General features: G+C 41.2%; 1 protein-coding gene across 13 annotated transcripts in view; it reads left to right on the top strand.

The window, feature by feature from the left end:
* DDI2 (DDI proteasomal shuttling factor 2) overlaps positions 1-20537 on the top strand; it is a 43276-nt gene that overhangs the window by 5156 nt on the left and 17583 nt on the right. For 3 of the 13 annotated variants that reach the window (XM_022598414.3, XM_089900738.1, XM_022598423.3), the window contains exons 2-6: positions 4613-4742; positions 7355-7591; positions 9726-9852; positions 12950-13077; positions 16687-16815. In XM_022598414.3, coding sequence (XP_022454122.2) covers positions 4613-4742; positions 7355-7591; positions 9726-9852; positions 12950-13077; positions 16687-16815 — 751 coding nt within the window. The other 10 variants (XM_089900683.1, XM_089900744.1, XR_016388902.1 and 7 more) reach the window with 10 other exon arrangements.

The following is a 20537-nucleotide window of genomic DNA, read 5'->3' as shown; positions in this document are numbered from 1 at the left end:
TATGAGTAACATGTCCATGGATACCTATATATTAAGGCTTTTTTTTTTTTTTTAAGAGGAATCTAGGATGTCCCTCAGGTTTCTGTTTTTTTTGTTTTTAATTTTTATTTATTTATATTTATTTTTGGCTGTTTTGGGTCTTCGTTTCTGTGCGAGGGCTTTCTCTAGTTGCAGCGAGCGGGGGCCACTCTTCCTCACGGTGTGCGGGCCTCTCACTGTCGCGGCCTCTCTTGTTGCGGAGCACAAGCTCCAGATGCGCAGGCTCAGTAGTTGTGGCTCACGGACCTAGTTGCTCCGCAGCATGTGGGATCTTCCCAGACTAGGGCTCGAACCTGTGTCCCCTGCATTGGCAGGCAGATTCTCAACCACTGCGCCACCAGGGAAGCCCTATACTTAAGGCTTTGTCTCCATTTCTGATTATTTCCTCAGGATAAAGTCTTAGATATGGAATTGCCAGGTCTTTTGGGAGGCTTTTAGTAACTTGTCAAGTTATCTTCCAGAAGGGTTGTAAAAGTCAAGCTGACTATTACATGGGATGGTATGTGTAGATCACTTGGCATATAGTGGGCTTTCAGCTAATGGTAGATACTATTATGAAGCCATTCAAATGTGATTCCAAGGGTTTCGTGGCCAGTTTATGATCCTTAATGCTAGAAATGTGCTGTTATGATATCTGTTGATTGATTGAAATCTCTCATTCAGAGACCAGGAAACATTTGACATCATGCCTAAAGGCTTTGGAGTTGTATTAATTAGTGTATTGTTAAATATTGGTTAAGATGAGAATTCAGTCTCTAGGGTGCCTCCTCTGGAGAAGTACTAGCAGTTGTGCCAGTTTTGGAGATTAAGACTTGTAGCAGGGCTTCCCTGGTGGCACAGTGGTCGAGAGTCCGCCTGCCGATGCAGGGGACACGAGTTCGAGCCCCGGTCTGGGAAGATCCCATATGCTGCGGAGCGGCTGGGCCCATGAGCCATGGCCGCTGAGCCTGTGCGTCCGGAGCCTGTGCTCCACAGCGGGAGAGGCCACAACAGTGAGAGGCCCGCGTACCGCAATAAAAAAGACTTGTAGCTGTATAAATTTTTCTGTTGTATGTTCTTATAACTGGCAAAACTTGAATTTTGAGCCTTATAACCTTTGAGCTGGGTATTATGAATGGTAGAAAGTATCACCAATGCCATAAACAAAACTCATTTTGTTTTGACTGGTAGAAATTTGAAACCATTGGTCTACTAGATACTCATATTAAGTTGGAAAATCATTCAGATTTATTCTGGAACTTAAGCTGCAGAATAATTGTCTTAGATTCTTAAGCCTATTTTAACAACAACAAAAAAAAAAACCAGTTCTTTGTGGCAGTTATAATTTCAACTAAGCTACTGTTTATCTCATCTATGTCCTTGGACAAGAATGGTATACACCTGCTGCTTTGTCAGTATGAAGAATGTTTGACCCTTACCCACATTCTGCAGTCTAGTATTTTTAGGAGATTGGGGCAGATAGCAGTCTTCCATACTTCATGTTACATGTTGGATGGTACTGACTACCTGGATCTTACATTTTTGTTGTTAGGTCAGGCCGCCTTCTTTTTAAAAAATTATGTTGTCTGCTGAGGAAAAACTGTTTAGCTGAACAGTGATGGAATGATGTATGGCATCTGTAAAATGGGAATCCAAAGAGTGAGGGGTTGGTAGTGAGTGCTCCTTTCTTCATATTCAGGGCAGGGGATACATTGAGCAGTGGACAGTGTTTGATCCCCCTGGTGAGTAGAGGCCCTTAGGAGTGATAGGTGGCTTAATAGCTCTTGTAAAGGTCACCCAGCTAATTCACCATGCCACTTTGGACTTATATTTGGGAAAGTTGTATGTGGTACTAGGCAAGAGTATGGGCTGTAAAGTCAGGCAGATGTGGCTCCAATCCCAGTTCTCTTCTCAATAGCTATGGAGCCTCAGGTCACCTAACAGTAATTTGTTTCCCTGTACATGAAATGAATGGGACAATTAATATCTACTTCATGAATTGATTCTGAGACTTAAACGAGAGGATATGAGGATTAGGTGGAAGACTGCGAGAACCTAGTAAGATGCTGGCTCCCAGTAGGAGCTCACTCAGTGGTAGCCGTCTGCTATTTTAATATGGCTTTCCATGTAGCATTTCCAGCCTGAAGAAAATTCAGTGATCTTGTGGATAGGAGCATTCTGATTCTCCTGAGTTTGATTTCTCATTGTAGACAAGTAAATGTTCTCTTATAAGTACAGTTAGAGTACATTGACTGATCATGTGTCTCTAAATATACTGATAGTTGAATTTCTGACCCTGGAAAATTAAGGAGTAGGCCTTAGGCCACTGGTGCTTTCATTATGGTTGCTTCACAAAGTTGAAGCCCCCTTGTAGGAGCTGCCTGCATGGCATTTCTCATGTATGCCTCTTTCTTGCTGCACGCCTCAACCCATGACACTTGTCACTTCAGATTTGTGGTGGTTTTTAAAGCAATCCCAGAAGTTATAATATGACTCAGGTTGTATTGCAAACCATCTATGTTGATTCTGGTATACTTTTACTATGAGATATATGCCTAAATAAGGGAGAGTGAATGGGTCGATAGAATGACAGTTGCAATCTATTGTAACAAATTTTAACTTTGCAGGTGAGGGTAAGAACTAACAATACTTTTTCTAGTCCTGTATAGAACTTAAAAAATATAATTCAGCCTACAAATTCTGCAGATCATTTTTTTGTTTAACCCCAGAAGTATTTAATTTTGGAAGGAACTAAATTGAGTTTCCTGTTCTATTTCTCATGTCATTGCAAATTCTGAGATCAGATATGACAGATCTTTTTTTTTTCCAGTTTAAATCCTGTATTTTTCAGGCTCTGTGTCAGGCAATTTTACTATGAGAGCTATGAGGACACTTGAGGAAACATTGTAAAATGGTAGTGTAGCAGAAAGACCTGGAAGGGATAGGTGTAATGATTATCTAGCCCCAGCTGCTTGCTTGACAAATGGGAACTGTGAAGCCTGGACCAGCTGAGTGTCGGGGGCCCTGTCAGAGCCAGGACAGAACTCAAGTTCCTCAGTTTGCCAGTGGCCTCGTGGAAAGTGAATTGTCGGGAAGAAAACCTTTCAAAGCCAGAGTCTGTTCTGAATGCCCCTCTACAGAGTAGGTCATGATGCGGGTTAGGTTTTGTGTTCCTTCATGGTGAAATCATAGTATGCCCTTTGTCCCTTTTCTTTCCACAGCCCGTTGTTTCATCTATTTTTATGCTCTCAGGCTTTCTTCAGTGTTCGATTGCACATCATAAAACTGTTTTCCTTAGTAATACATCCCTGATCCTTTTTTCCATCTGTGTTTAATTGTTCTTTTTTAAATTTCTCCCACTGTTATCTTCCACTCATAAACATAAAAGTGATAAAAGTTTGGGGAAGGTCGAAGAGAAGGAAGAACTCAGGAAGCTTGTGTGTGAGACCATTTAAAAGTGGACACAGTACAGTCATGTACTGCAGGGTGACTGGAGTTAACAACACTGTATCATATATTTGAAAGTTGCTAAGAGTAGATCTTAAAAGTTCTCATCACGGGGGCTTCCCTGGTGGCGCAGTGGTTGAGAGTCCGCCTGCCGACGCAGGGGACACGCGTTTGTGCCCCGGTCCGGGAAGATCCCACATGCCGCGGAGCGGCTGGGCCCGTGAGCCATGGCCGCTGAGCCTGCGCATCCAGAGCCTGTGCTCCGCAACGGGAGAGGCCACAGCAGTGAGAGACCCGCGTACTGGAAAAAAAAAAAAAAAAAGTTCTCATCACAAGAAGAAAAATTTATAACTATATGGGGTGATGGATGTTAACAAAGCATATCATGGTAATCATTTTACAATATATACATATATCAAATCATTATGTTGTACAACTAAAACTAATACAGCGTTGTATGTCAATTATATCTCACTAAAACTTGTGGGTAGGGAGTGAACATATTATTTAATAGTATTGCAGTTATCATCCCCAGAATAAATCATTCCCATTTCCCTCCCTGCTCAATATTAAATCTAAAATTGTCTACTTCCCATAGATTTATTTGTCCTTTAATTCAGCAGATACTTGGGCATTATTTATCTACCAGGCCCCTGTTCTAGGCATTTGGGATATGGTAAAAAAAGTAAAGTCCTTGTCCTCAGAGTAGCTTACATTTTAGTGGGACAGAGAGACCATAAAGAAAAAATATATAGTATGGGAGGTGAGGGTGCATTTTAAATATTAGGGAAGGACTCTGAAGAGGTAGTGTTTGATCAGAGACCTTAAAAAAATGACCCGGGAAAGAACATTCCTCAGGTAGAGAGAACAACAAGTGAAACAGCCTTGAGGGGGAAGTTGCTGGTATTATTTGAGGAATAGCAATCATGGTATGAGATGAGGTCGTGGGGGAGCCAGGGAGCTGAATTGTTTGGGCCTAATAGTCGACGAGAAGGATTTTGGCTTTTATTCTAGGTATGATGGGAAATCACTGGAGGGTGTTGAGCAGGGAGTGACATTCTCTAATGAAGAGGAAAACTGTAGTCTTTCTGTTCTGTGCCATGTTACTTCTCGGTGCTTTATACTATTAAATATTTTCTGGTTGCAGATTGTCTACGCTGAAAGACCTCTCACAGACAACCACAGATCACTGGCTTCTTACGGCTTAAAAGATGGCGACGTTGTGATTTTACGACAGAAGGAGAATGCAGACCCTCGCCCTTCGGTGCAGTTCCCAAGTACGGCATCTCATAATGGTTTCACAGCCCTGGCAAGCATTAGTAGATAGCGTAGTTCAGAGTTTTGGATTTGCCTTGGATTCAGACTGCCAGGGTACAGATCCTGACTCTGCCACTTGCTTGCTGGGTAACTTCGGACAAGCTAACACTCTAAGTCCATTTCCTCATCTGTAAGATGTGTGTTATAATTAACCACAACTCCTAGGGTTGCTGGGAGAATAATGCATGTAAAACCTTCAGCACATAGCAAGCCGTCAATAAATATTAGCTTCTTTTGTTATCAGTGATCATTTTATCCTTGAGAAGGACTTGAGACGCTGCATATGCCTCTGCTTCCTGGCTGACTTCTGCTGCTTTGTGTCTGGCATTCAGTGGTAGGCCTTTGCTGAACATTTTACAGTCAGCCAGGCACTTGCACCCACATTTCAGGTCATCTCATAACTTTTGTAGGGAAGAGATACCTCTTGACAATTTTTAAATAATATCTTCATAGCTAGTAAGTGAAGGCACAGGATTTAAAACTTGGTGCTTTCCCGTGACACTGAGCCTTATGAACCTTAAGCAGCTGACCACCAAATCCTGGTTCTTTCCCACCATCTTTGTTAATCATGTAAAAAGAAACTTATTTATCTTAGATGCTACATCTAGAATCTGTGCATTGGGAGTTAGGAAGTGTCTGTGTCCTTGAAGTAGTGTGCAGAATTGTGTGGGCGTCTGTGCATTTGATGGGGAGAGGGTCCATAGCTTGCTTCTGATACTCAAAGGAGTTTAGGTGTCTGGGTGATGACCGACTCCAGTTTAGAACACAGTGCTTCCATTCAGCCTGAAACTGGAGCTATTAGAGACCATCAAGCCCTGTTACTTTCAGATCCAGATTACATTATTCCCTTGGGGCTACTGTTAAACTTCAGAAAGGGAAGGGGTTCAAATAAGCCAATCAGTAAAGCCCAAATCTTCCTGTGGTTAATTTGGTGAAATTGTTAGTTCTGAGATTCACTGTTTCTTGTTTTTCCTGTGCTGTGCCACAGGGACAAGAGAGCCAGTAGGTGGGGGAGGGGAGGCAATTCTGATCTATAAGGTAAACAAGTTTTTCAGAATTATTCCGAAGTGAGTGGACTCTCAAGATAAGTATAACAAGGTTGAGATAAAAATTTCTCAACCCATAAGGAAGACCCACCCATATATGGTTTGCTGGGTGACCTAGATTAACTACCTCACAAAGATCTTCTTATTCACTTCACTTTTTCATTGGTTCGAAGTTCATGTCCATGTACACGTACACACACACACACACACACACACACACACACACACACACACACTGCCAGCTGAGGTCTGTTTGAAGAAAAGTGCCTACTTGAACCCATGCTAAGAGGCACAAACCTTACTCCTGAGTTTAAGCATTTTCTTTTTCTCTTTGAAGTCCAAAAGGCTTCAGGACAGCCCCAGACTTGGAGCAGGTGCAATCGTCAGATACATTTTGGGGTTGAAGAAATGTGGATTCACTCAGTCTTAGCCCATCATTCTGGTTATACCTAGGGTTTTACGTTTTTTGTTTTCTTTTTCCTATTTAAAAATACAGCTCTTTTTTTCAATAACAGCTTTATTGAGATATCATTCACTACCATACAATTCACTCATTTAAAGGGTACAATTCACTGATTTTTAGTATATTCAGAATTGCCTAACCATCACTATGATCAACTTCAGCACATTTTCATCATCTTTACAAGAAACTACTCACCAGCAGTCATTCCCCATCTGCCCTCATGCCTCCTCGCCCCAGGCCACCGTCAGTCTACTTTCAGTTTCTGTATTTTCCTATTCTGGACATTCCATAAATGGAATCATATAATATGTGGGTCCTTGAGGTAAGGTTCCCTTTTATTTTCCTTTCACTTTAGTAAGGTCAGCTCACCTTGGATTATGGAACCTGGGAGTGTGGCCTGTGAACCTGTTAAATCTTTTGGTGTACTGAGCACTGAGAACCTGTGCAGGTTTCTTTTCTTGTTTTTTTCTCTCCCGTGAAACGATTACACCTACTCGCTTTCCAGGGTATGAGAAGAGTTAGCAGTGATGCACAGATGAAAGTGTAAATTCAAAGAACTAATAAGTGTGGCACATACTTGTAGAAGTTAACATCTAACATTTATGCTGTTCACTTGATATGTATGGTATTCTTTACCCAAGGTGTCAGGGCTCTTTGGAGCATATGTGAAAGCAGACTAGGATTTTTCTTAAGAACCACATCGAGCTTTACGTGGTTATGTTTGAGATTGGCTTTGCTTTTTTAAAGACATAAGTAAGTAAAAACTTATTATCCTGGGATATTTTATAAGCCAAGAATTTGGGATTATTACCATTGTCTTCCTATCCCTACCTCTACTCCCCAACCCTCTGTTTTTCTATTCTTTCCTACCTATTCACTCCCGGACTGCAGTCTTTGTATTCAAGGTCAGCGTGAGAAAGAACCAGGGAAAGGGCATTCGGAATGTCTGTGATTACCATCTACTACTACTGCATACCACATATGTGCAAATCTGCTGTTTCCTTCAAATACTTGTTTTTATGGAGTCATTTGAAGTAAACTTCGAATCGATTTTCCCCAACAGACTTACCCCGAATAGACTTCCGTAGCATAGCTGTGCCTGGCACGTCAAACACCCGGCAGCGCCAGCCAGCAGGAGCACAGCAGTCCCACTCATCTCCTGGAGAGGTAGCTTCATCTCCTCAGGGCCTGGACAATCCAGCCTTGCTCCGAGACATGTTGCTGGCCAACCCCCATGAGCTGTCCTTGTTGAAGGAACGCAATCCACCCTTGGCAGATGCTCTGCTCAGTGGAGATCTTGGTAAGCTTATGAAATTTGAAGGCTGTCAAGCTGACCTGAGGTGAATAGTTGTATCACAGCAAATGTGGAGAAACTCAAGCAACTGGTGTGTTCAGCCCACTGTGTCGCATGTTGCATTGAACATATCAGTTGGTCTGTGAGAGGTAAATTAGTGCTGATGTCAAAGGCTGAGTTAGTTGGCAATAGTGACAGTTTTAGGGCTATGTAGAGTTCTGAAGCAGCTCAACCAGCACCTTCGTTTTCCTTTCCTTCCTTTTTTTTTTCCCTAATCATTTTAGCAGTGTATAACCCAGGTACAGATTTTTTTTTAATTGAAGTATAATTGATTTACCATATTGTGTTAGTTTCAGGTGTACAGCATAGCGATTCAGGGGGTTTTTTGTTTGTTATTTTGTGTGTGTGGTTTTTCTTTTTCTGCAGATAATATCTTGTAATGACCAGGTACTGATATTTTAACCTGTTTAGTTAGAACCTCGGTTAAAGAGAGTACCCGTTAACCAGCTGATGCCAGTTAAAATGATTTCGTTCCAGGAAAACAGGTCCAGTGCCATCAGCCTGTTTGGCAAAGTGCAACCCCTTTATTCTCATTCACCCTAAATTTAACAGTAGTGCAGTTGTCACCAACAGTTTATTTGGGGCTGTATTTTAGCCATTCTTGTATTTAACAGAACATTTGTTTTTAGTCATCTTTATGAATAAATTTTCTCTGTACATTTCTCCAGTTTTACTCCTGGGTTTATGAAACCCTACTGATTAAATTTTAAAACATAACAGACACTTAATAACTTATTCCTCAATAACCGTTTTTAAAATTTAGGTAATATTTACCTACAGAGAAATACTTAGATTTTAGGTATACAGTTCGTTGAGTTTTGACAAACTAATGTAACCGGCACCCCAGTCACAATATAGAACATTTCTTTCACTCCAGGAAGCTCCCTTATGTTCTCTTCTAGTCGGTTTCCTCCCCTTATAGGCTCCAGTATTCTGATCCTTAGAGGTTAGTTTTGCCTAATTTTCATCTTCATGTAAATGGAATCATATAGTATGTCCTCCCTTGTGTCAGGCGTCTTTCACTCAGTGTTTTTTAGATTCATCCCTGTTGTGTCTATTAGTTCATATGACCATTGTTTTGGTTTCTTTAATGTCTTATGCAGCGTATCTTGCCAAAGACCATGATGATGGCACTTGTACATTTATACATTTGAATGCACTCACATTTACGAAATAGCAAATAAAGGTGGTTCTTGTAACATACATCCATCTTATAGCAAGCAATGTTTTCTCTTTGCTAATTTTCCTGCTTCGTATCCATCGGGTAATATAGACAAACAGTAGTTTGCTTATAATTTATCTGCTTTAAGGCAGAGTGTGTTGTAAAGGAAACAAAAGTAGAAGAGGAAAAGAGGGATAGTAGTGCTCTCTTTTATTTCTAGGTAATAGGATAATAAGGGCAGTGGGGAGGGGAGGGGTAGCATCATTTATCTGCCACACTGATTTAAATTGAAAAGTCATCGTCTCTGAGATGATGTCTACAAATACATTATTTCTTTTTTTATATATATAAATTTATTTATTTGTTTGTTTGTTTCTATTTTTGGCTATGTTGGGCCTTTGTTGCTGTGCGTGGGCTTTCTCTAGTTGGCGGCGAGCGGGCTCTGCTTTTGTGGTGCACGGGCTTCTTATTGCGGTGGCTTCTCTTGTTGCAGAGAACGGACTCTTAGGCGCGCGGGCATCATTAGCTGTGGCACGTGGACTCAGTAGTTGTGGTTCGTGGGCTCTAGAGCACAGGCTCAACAGTTGTGGTGCACGGGCTTAGCTGCTCCACGGCATGTGGGATCTTCCTGGACCAGGGCTCGAACCTGTGTCCCTTGAATTGGCAGGCAGACTCTTAACCACTGCGCCACCAGGGAAGCCCCAGCAAATACATTATTTCTTTACACTAAATTTAGGTGAAGAAGTAATCTTTTCTGCAGAGAATAGAAAGTAAACGTAATTGCTCATTTTAAATGATTTCTAGCCATCCTTTCTTCATCTCTTATAGTTGTATTTTGAGAAATTGTTCAGTGTGGAAAAATACTAATAAAGAATGAAAATATAATGGTTTTTAAGATTTTGCCCACTGTTCTTGCAGAGAAATTTTCTAGGGTCCTGGTGGAGCAGCAGCAGGACCGAGCCCGGAGAGAGCAAGAAAGGATTCGTCTCTTTTCTGCGGACCCTTTTGATCTTGAAGCTCAGGCAAAGATAGAAGAAGATATAAGGTAATGACTCCTTTGCCCAAAGAGCAAGATTTAGAGAATCTAGGGTTCCCAAACTCCAGGTGATCTTGTATTTTTTGGGCATCTGCTTTGAGGTAGATTCCTTATTTTGCATCTGAGGTAGTAGCTTCAGTCTTCTAGTTTATTCTCTCCTCTTCCATTTTCCTTGCATTTTGATTCAACATTACAAAAATACAGCTACCTAATTTAATGACTTTCTAAAATTTTGATAAAGACTCCCTGACTAGCCCACAGCACATTATTAAGGCAACTCCAGGTAGATGACCCCAGGACTGAGCAGAAGCCCCCAGTTTGGTGAGACTACTAGGCTGGCTACTCAAACTGATTGGACTCTCTTTCCTTAGACATAATGCATGAGCCCTGATTAAATCCAGGGCTTGGACATGACTGAATTAGAGAAAACTGTATAAAGAGGAACCTTATAGTCCTAAGTCCGGTTTCCTTCCACAGTTCTTGTACTGGGCTCAGCAGATAAACTGACTGCAGGACTGGTTTCCAGCTCCAGATTCTCTAGTGCTATGGTTCTCACCTGGGACAGCATTAAAGTCATAGGAGAAGCTTTTAAAAATGCAGGTGCTCAGGCTTTACTCCCAAATCTGATGAATCAGAATCTTAAGGGGTGGGACTTCCCTGGTGGTGCAGTGTTTAAGAATCTGCCTGCCAATGCAAGGGACACGGGTTCAAGCCCTGGTCCGCGAAGATCCCACATGCCGCAGAGCAAATAAGCCCATGTGCCACAACTACTGAAACCCACACACCTAGAACCTGTGCTCCACAACAAGGGAAGCCACCGCGATGAGAAGCCCTCGCACCGCAACGGAGAGTATCCCCCGCTCGCCGCATCTAGAGAAAGCCCGCACACAGCAACGAAGACCCAACACAGCCATAAATAAATAGAGAGGTAGAATCTTAAGGGGTGGGGCCTAAGCACGTACAAGGATACTAGTGCCAACCTTGGTCCCCTTACTAGTCACAAGCAAGAAGCTGTTCAGTCAGTCCCTTTGAATAAAAGAACAGTTGCTTTCCCCCATTCCAGATTCGGTTTATTGCTAATTGTGAAGGGCTTAGTATAACTAAGAACAATAACTGTAAGGCCACTCCTTTTAGGGGCCTGATCATCATCTTTGGTTACTTAAATGAAGCCTAACTTGGTCATTATATTACACTGTTAACTTGGAAGTCAAATAAAGGGTTTCTTATTTCTCTGAGTACATTTGAAATCAGAGAAATGTAAATACACCAGAATCAATTGATAGCCCTAAGCCGTTCACTTGTGTTCTTGTCTGTATAGTGTTCCCATTAATTGTATTGGATACTAATAACTATCTTTGAGAAACATCCCGCTAGGTAAATCTATGCAGAGAAATGAGAAGATATTTGTGTTTTCTGAACTAGACCGCATTGCAGCTATAAGTGAGCCTGACATAACTCTCAAGAACAGTTGCACTCAAGCCAGGAAGCAGGAGGGGTGGGCGGGGCAGTGGGGAGGCATCATAGCCAAACCATGACACCAAGCTATCGGAAGAGAGGTGAAACGAGGCACATCCATAGGCTCATGTTTCTTCCCAGGGGTGAGGTAGGGGAACTGGGACAATGCATGTGTTCTTTTAGAGGAGAAAACCTTGTGCCTGTAAAGTGACATAGAGCCCAGGATAGCCAAAGTAACTGGTATTATTTCAGATGATTTTTTGCTGAAATGTATCTTGGTTGGAATCAATGTAAGGTCAGGAGTGCACAACTAATTTTAGGTTATTTTTAAATTTAATAATGTGACCTAGGAGAAAAGCTGTGTAATTGTATAGAATGCCTATAGCAGTTTTATTTGATATGCTACACCAGTGATTACACAGGGTACATGTACACTGAGGTATATAGTAGCTCGCATATTTCCCGGGCTAAATTAAACAAGTTTACCTTTGACTTTCTGAAAAATTTAATATTTTATTATAGACTGGCTGATAAAGCCATCAATACAATTGGGCTAGAGTATTATTACAGAAGGGACCGGCGCTACAGTTTAGAATAGAGGTCAGCAAACTTTTTCCATAAGGAGCCAGGTGGTGAATATTTTAGGCTTTGCCGGCCATGCAGTCTGTCGGTAGCACTCAGTTCTGCCAGTGCAGTGTGAAAGCAGCTATGTGAACGGTGTGGATGTGTTCCCGTAAACAAACAGTGGGCTATAGTTTGCCACCCTCTGGCTTACAGCTGTAATTGATCCCACCTTGGACCCTGTTCTGTAATTGTCTCAGTCTTCAGCAAAGTTGCCTGGCCCCAGCCGTAGTTTAAATTAATGTTTGTAGTGTTTTGATGATGTTTCTAGAAGAGTTGGGGAGGAAGACATGAGATGCTGGAGTAAGCTGGAACTCCATTTTATGTGCTTTTCTCACGTAAGAATTAGAGTATATTCAATTTTGAAGAAATATTTTGATGGACCAGGTGAACTATGATGCATATGTGTGTGTATAGTTTTCTAAGTGACAGCCAGGTAGTTAGATATTTTTGAGCATCTGCTCTTACCTTAGCATTGTGTACTAGGTGCTTTATACCTCTCAGCGATCCTATGATAGAAATTATTGTTCTCGTTTTACAGATTAGAAACTAATTTTTTACAGATTTGGAAATTAAGCAGCAGATGTAACACAAGCAGTCGAAACATCTGTGTATTATATTTGCAAACTATTTTTAATGCAGTGGACATAGAAAATGTACCCAGATAACCAGTAAATCCTCAGTTTAAATTGAAGCATTGATGAAATTCTAATATTCTACAGGATAAAAAGGGTTGTGACCCTTACTCTCCAGAATTTTGTTTTCCTGTTTCTGAGCTTGTAAAGGGAACATAATTGTTTTTACATGAAGGTGATTTGTATGCCTTTAGATTTTCTGCCAATTATATATCTCACTTCCTCCTGCTAAATCACATATTTCAGGATAGAGCACCAATTTCCATTTCCATGACTCAGCCGCTATAGTTGGAGGAAAAGATATGTACAGGTCTGTTTTTAATATTGTGACTTTGAAACAGATTGCTCTTCATGGAAATAATGCTTTTAGCGTGCCTGGTTTTGGTTTGTTACAGGCAACAGAACATTGAGGAAAACATGACAATAGCTATGGAAGAGGCTCCGGAAAGTTTTGGCCAAGTAGTGATGCTTTATATTAACTGCAAAGTGAATGGACATCCTGTGAAAGCCTTTGTTGACTCAGGTGATGTCTCCATCTTTTGTGTCTTTGTCTCTACATCCAACGTTCTGACCTGACACAGGGAGAAGGGGAGACTGGTGTCCGTTAAAGATGGCAGTAGTCCTTTGGACAGCTAACTAACAAGCCCAAGGGTTATTGTTTCACTTGCCAATCTTTTCTTTGTAATAGGTTTTTCTTTAATTATTTCTTAACCAGTTTTGTATTTTGCAGTGTCTTCCTTTATCTTCCTACCTCCCCTTATTTGGCATCCTAATTTCTAGGATACCTCTATAAGAAACGGGAGTAAATGGGTTTAGAATAAGGAGCTATAAGAAGGAGGTGTGTAGGGCTTCCCTGGTGGCGCAGTGGTTGAGAGTCCGCCTGCCGATGCAGGGGACACAGGTTTGTGCCCCGGTCCGGGAAGATCCCACATGCCGCAGAGCGGCTGGGCCCGTGAGCCATGGCCTCTGAGCCTGCGCGTCCGGAGCCTGTGCTCCGCAACGGGAGAGGCCACAGCAGTGAGAGGCCCGCGTACCACAAAAAAAAAAATATATATAGAAGGAAGTGTGTAGAGTAGAGGTCAAACAGATATTTCAGCTTGGTCTGTGTGCCAGCACTCTACCAGGAGCTGTGAGGAGTATAAGGGTGTATGGGGCATGGTTCTTGCCATTAAAGAACTTACCAGCCAGGTCAGGAGACGAGAGTTCCCCACTTGAGCATTCAGATAATGCCTGTACTAACTGGCACCTTTTCTCTTAGTAACAACACTTTGCTGTTTAGTAAGACCACACAGGGCAGCACCATGTGAGTGTAATCGAGTGGTCTTGTGCCTTCATTCTAGGTATCTCTCTTGAGGCCGTGAGATAACGAGTGTGTTCCTAGAGAAGTAAAAACCCCTGCTCAAGTAGGTTTTCTTCCACTCGTTCATCCACAAATACCTGAGCACATGCTAGGTTTCAACTGTTAAGAGTTTGTGTCCTGAGATGCATATATTCCTGGGAGGAGTAAATCTGCTGATTATTTACTGTTGAGTGCTATGTGCAGGACCTTGTGCTGAGTGCTTGGGGGTAAGACTGGAGCTTCATAGGGCTCCTATGAGTGAGAGATAAATTCATAAGAGACCCTGATATAACACTCAGCATTTATTGAGCCCTTACTATGTGCCAAGCACCATGCTAGGTGCTTAGTATATCATCTTCAATTTTATTTAATCCTCAGACTATCCCTATGAGCTATGTTCTGTTATCCCTGTTTTATAGATGAGGAAACTTAGATATAAAGGGGGGAAGTCACTCTTCCAGGTATTCAAAGTTCATGAGCAGTAGGCTTTGGATTCAGCCCCAGATCTACCAGAACTCTTAACCACTGTGCAAAAATCAGATGCGTGTTGGATGAACATTAAGACCACATTCTCACTCTGACTGGGTTGCTCAGGCGTGGCTTCTCCAAAGAGAGGGCATTTGAACTGAGCTGTCTCCATGGGTAGAGGATTGGGGCTTTGACCTGAGTCTTAAGAAAAGGCAGGAGAGCAGTGAAAGGGACCCTTCTCATCCTGGGTTTGCAGACTTTACACCAATAACTAGCTTATGAGGAGTAGAGTGAGGAAGGGGGGAAGAAAAGAATTGCCTTCCCAAATTCCCTTTTCCTTCATTATTTCTGGGCCTTCTTGACTCTAACCTTCCTCAAATGCCAAGAGGTTTAAGTGCCCATAAAGTGTAAGTTATCTGTGAGTAATATGAACAGGAAGTGTTGAAATTGAATGAGAGGAGAGATCACTGGGAGAGGACAGTCAGCTGGGGAGGAGGTGGGTCTTGAGCTGGGCCTTAAAGCATAAGTAGAGTTCAGAGAAAGCGAAAGTAGAGGAAGGGGCACTCTACAGGAGGGTCAGAGTGAGTAAGAGACAAAGGAGACACCTTCCTCTGCGTAAAGTGGAAGGTTTACAGCAGTCAGGCTATAAGGCTGGTATCTGAGGCCGTTTGGGCTGCCATAACAACACCGTAAACTGGGTGGCTTATAAACAACACAGATTTATTTCCCGGTTGTGGAGGCTGAGAAGTCCAAGATCAAGATGCTGGCGGAGGGACTTCCCTGGCAGTCCAGCGGTTAAGACCCCGTGCTTCCGGTGCAGGTGCGGGTTTGATCCCTGGTGGGGGAGCTAAGATCCCACATGCTGTGCAGCGCGGCCCAAAAAAAAAAGGTGCTGGCAAATTGGGTACCTGATTCCTAGTTCATAGATGAACATCTTCTCCCTGTGTCCTCACATGGTGGAAGGGGAGAGGGAGCTCTCTGGGGTCTCCTTTATAAAGGCACTAAATCCCATTCATGAGGGTTCCACACTCATGACCTAATTAATCACCTTCCAAAGGCCCCACTTCCTAATATCATCACATTGGGAATTAGGTTTCAACCTGAATTTTGGAGGGACACAAACATTCAGTCTGTAGCAGCTGGAAATAGTTGGACCAGGGTGAGGTGGGATCTGAGGCTGTGGTGATGTGGGTTTGAAGATCTTATAAAGAGTAAGAACCTTTGAGGACCTTTGAGCAGATGAATAAGGGATCTGAAGAAGGTGGTATTTTAAGAAGATTGAAGGCAGTGGCAGTTCTGGAGTATTCTGTACCCCTAAAGATCAGAACTATTTCCTTGCTTTAAACTGTATATCCACAGAAAGGATTGGAAACCAGAGAAGTTGTCCACTAGCTAGAGGGATAGAGTGTGAGCCAGGTTGACTGCTATGGTTAGAAGAAGAAAGGTCAGAAATTGCCCAGAATTTATTAACAGGATTGGAACTGAGTTTGAGAGTTGGGAGAAGGCTATAAGAAGAGGGGTCGAAAGTGAACAGTTGCCTCTGTTTTATGGTTGTAAGAAAAAGGATTCCATTGGCAAAGAGAGAAATCCAAAGTGAGAATTATTTGGGGAGAAAGAATATTTATACCTATTGGCTTTGAGATAGACATGTCCAAACACACAGGAATGTGGAACTAGATTCTGTGGGAGAGATTAGGACCCTAGGTAAAGATTAGAGAAGTGTCTGTCTTCTGCACAGGCTGACTCCAGCTCTGTGGGTGAGTGTATGTAACCAGGAGAGAAAAGACCTTAGTGCCCTCTTCCTGATAGGAAAGAGGGTCTAATTGTTGGAGCAGAGAATGGAGAGTTCAGTTACAGTTTTTTGAAAGACTGCGTGATGTATTTTTTAACTGGTAAATTAGAGTGTCCCAGAGTTTGAAATAAAAATAGCTTGGTAGATGTTTAGAGATACTCAGTGGAAACTGATCTGAGGGTGCAGTAGTGCTTAATCGAGTGTTTCCATCTGTAGACAGAGTTTGACTTTTTGGAGATCCTTTCCACGTAGTTTTGCTTTCTGTGTTTAAAGTTTTAAAATAGCATTTAATTATTACATTTAAATAATGTTATTTCCCTCAATGTGAAGTTTCTACACTGTGTTTCAGATTGCAGTGTAAAACTGAAAGTTGAACTAAGTGTAGCAGGAAGCCCGCTAGGTAGGAATAATCGTACACAGACAGAAGCTTGGGAGTATACTTGCTTTCTGCCCTGTTCTTAGTGCTGCATTTTTTTAGCTTCCCACACATGTGGATTTTGTCTTTGTTATCTGATGTTTCCCTCCACCTCCAGGTGCCCAGATGACCATTATGAGCCAAGCTTGTGCAGAAAGGTGTAATATAATGAGGCTGGTGGACCGTCGGTGGGCAGGGATCGCGAAAGGAGTGGGCACCCAGAAGATTATTGGAAGGGTACATCTAGGTGAGTGCAGGGCACTGGGAGTCTTTGTAGGGTAGTGGACTTTAAAAATTCCTTTTGGATAAGGGCATCTGATCCAGCACGCCCAGTCCCTAGCAATTTTAAATCCTATAGTCTATCAGAGTTATAATGTAACATCGTTTAGCTGGTTACAAAAAAACACCAGTCCCCTATGTACTTCTGTTTCCTGCTCTTTAGAGGTAACCCCTTTTCCACTATTATAGCTGATTTCTTTTGGTGCTTACGTCCATATTTCTAAGTAACACGTTTATAGTGCTATTTACTGACAGGACTATGTAAATACTGTTGAGAGCTGAGCCATCTAATTGAAAAAGATTATTTTTCCTTTCATGTCTAGTATTTTTTGTCGAAATTTTTGTCTTTTGTATGTGTGTGTCATTCGGTTTTTTTGGTTGTTACTCATCCCTAAACACGTACCTAGTGTGTAAATCTCCCTTATACATGTCATCCTATTGAAGATGCTGCTTCTAGCCGGGACTGGTGGTTCAAGGCTGCTTCATAGCTGCTGTTTTGGAATCTGGGTCCTGAAGGGTGCCTTTCACTTCCGTCTTACGTTGGGTGATATGGATCCCATACTTTTTTCTTTTTTTTTGCACTCCTTGGTTTATTAGAGTATATCTTCCAGTAACTTTCTGAGAAGGAGTGCACAGGAGTGAATTGAGTCCTTAAATATCAGAACACATCTTTTTTTCCAACATTCTACCCGTCTGAGTATGTTGGAAATCACTTTCCGTCATGATTTTTGTCAGTGTGGCTTTGGAGGAGCTGGCCGCTATTCTGACTCTTGATCTTCTATGTGTCCAATTTCTTTTCCCTTTCTGAAGCTTATAGTTCTTCTCTTTGACCTCAGTGTTTTAAAATTTCACAATGATGTACGTGGGTGTAGTAGATCTCTTTTCGTCTACTGGGCTAGATACCTTTCAGTCTGGAAAAATGGTTCTGATAATGATTTCCTCCCCTCTGCGATGTCTGTTAGTCAGGTAGGATAATCTACTGTCATGGACTTGTCCTCTAGTTTATTTTCTTTCTCTTTCTTGCATTGTGTTTTGGGAGGTTTTTAACGAGATTTCCTCAACTTTGTCTTCTAACCTTTCTTTTCTGTTTGGTACAGTTTTCTTTCATGTTAGATGGTTTTTCTCAAGTGTCTGGTGATCCTTGGTGTCTGCTCATATTTGAAGAGTGGGACACCAGAAGGCTATTTGGAAGGTTAGTTGGGTGGGTAGCCATGCTGATGGTGGGTGATCTGGAAGTTGGGACGGAGAAAAAGGCTAGAGTCTCAGTAAGCTTCCACTTAACCCCTCTAGTTTTCAGTTTGGTGCTTGTTGTTGTATCTCTGTCTTCCTTCATGCCCACCTCTCTTACTAGAGCCTCTGTTTCACCCTCTTGAGAAAACAAACCTCTAGTCTACTGTCGGGGTGAGGCGGTGGTCACCTGGCTGAGCAGAGTGCGGGAGAAGGAGCCCCGAGGTGCAGTTGTGCCTCCATAGCCCTTCACCACTGCTCCTGCTTTGGGCTCCCTCCACCCCGGTTTGCAGAGGTACTTGTTTCAACCAACTCATCAGCCTCTTGGGATAAAAAGGGTTACTGCTTAGTTTTCCTTAGTGTCATCTGCTTTCTAGTTCCAAAATTGTGTTTCAGTTATCTCTTCCATTATTTTTGGCCTTAGTAATCTGTACATTTTAAAAGAAAAACAACTTTTTATTGTGGTTTTTTTTTAGGAGTAAGTTAAGTTAAATACATGTGTTCAGTCCTTCGTCTTTAATCAGAATTGTTCTTCTCTTTGTTTTTTTCTTTCATTATCCATTTAATTAGTTGCTCATTGTAGAGAATTTTGAAAGTATAGAAATGTGAAAAGAAGCAAAATTAATTCTTTTAGGTGAGAATCAATCAGTAGTAGCATTTGGACATATCTCTTTCTGGCATTGTTTTCTTGTAAAAGGTGATCATATAATACTATATAGAATTTTTATACTTTGCTTTAAGAAAAAGTAAGAGCATTTTCCAAATGCCATTATAAATTTTATAAGCATCACTTAAGTAAATGCATAGCATTCTGTTGTATGGGTTTAATGGTCAACCTTTGGGATATATTTTTCCCCTAATATTTTGTCATTGTAACATGGAAGTGCATTTTTGTGCAAACTGATTTCTTTTCCCCTTAGTTAAAATTCCCATAAGTGAACCTACTAAATCCAAGATTATGAATACCCTTTAAGGCTCTTGATATTGTTAACTGGTACCAATCTAGTTTCTCCAGCACTGATTGAACATTCACGTTAATTTCCTTATACAATCAAGTATTTTTAGTTTTATCCCTTTAATTTGCAGATAAAAAAGTGGGTGTTTTTTTTTTTTACTGTAAATGACTTTTCTTTCGTTGCAAGTGGTAGTTTTTCTACCTGTTTTCCTCTTCATATCTGTTTCATTTTTCCTGGTTTAATACATTTGTCTATTATTAGAAGTCTCCGTGTTTTCTATTATTGATTTTCTATAGAATAAGGATAGTTTAAATACCTTACCTCTTATGTACTTTCTTACACACAATAGGACTGAAATTGGGTAAGAATACCACAAACCAGTTGCTTCAGAGTCTGAGTTCTTAGATTTCTCATGGTTTTTAGTGAGAAGATAATAGGAGACAAAGAATACCAGTCCCTTGTGTCCTTCTTTTGGTTTTACAAGTTGTACCATTTTGCAACTTTGGCTATGACAGGTATCAAGAAAACCTTATAACAGTAAGGGTAGTCTAAGTAAAGGAGAGCTACACCATGGATAGGAAGTTTCAATATGTTGGAGGTGGTAGTTCTCCCACGTTCGTCAACAGAGTCGTCGTAATACATTTAAAACCCCAATAAATTGTTTTGTTTTGTTTGTGAGACTTGATGTGTTAATTTTAAATTTTATGTAGGCCCTTTATGGCAGGAGTAGTCAAGATACTCTGGAATAACTTCCCCTTCTAGATAATACCAAGACCAAAGGACTAGAACAGAAACAGACCCATGCTTAACATGAACCTTGATAAATGAGAGGGGAAGTCTTATGGAGCAGTGGGAAAGTTTTAGGAAATGTGCTAGGACGATTGGGTATCCATGGGGGAAAAATGAATTGGAAATGGGACCCTGTCTCACATCACACACAAAAGTCAATTCAAGGTTGATTAAAGGCCTGAATGTGCAAGGCAAAGTCAGGCTTTTAGAAGAAAATATAGGAGAATGTCTTGTGTAGGGAAGGGGTTCTTTAAAAGTTATGAAGGAAATTATTTGATAAATACAGCCGATTAAGATTAAGAACTTTTCATCAAGCACATCTTAAAGAAAGTGAACAAACACAAACTAGGAAAGAACTTAGTAACATGTATAACTAATAAAGGATTCATATTTAGAATATATATGTATTCTATATGTTTGTGTATCCTCCAACTCAGTAAGAAAAACTGGTATATAAAAAATGGCAGAAACATTTGAACAAGCACTTTAAGAGGAAACTCAAATGGTTAATAAGTGTGAAAAATTGCTCTATCTCATTAATCAGGGGAATAGAGAATTACTTGCCAGATTTTAAATCTAATAATATTGAGTGTTGGGAGAATGTGGAACAATGGGAACTTTCCAAAAACCCCTGGAAACATTTTGGAAAATAATTCAGCATCAAGTAGAGCTGAGCTAATATCCCCTAGAGCCCTGTATGTTTTTAGAGTATACCTTA

Source organism: Delphinapterus leucas, chromosome 1, assembly GCF_059928025.1.
Source record: "Delphinapterus leucas isolate spDelLeu-1000000601 "Yukka" chromosome 1, BTC_Dleu_Yukka2, whole genome shotgun sequence".
In the NCBI taxonomy this organism is placed as follows: Eukaryota; Metazoa; Chordata; class Mammalia; order Artiodactyla; family Monodontidae; genus Delphinapterus; species Delphinapterus leucas.
Note: the sequence above shows the minus strand (reverse complement) of the source record. Positions and strands in the feature narration are given on the sequence as shown.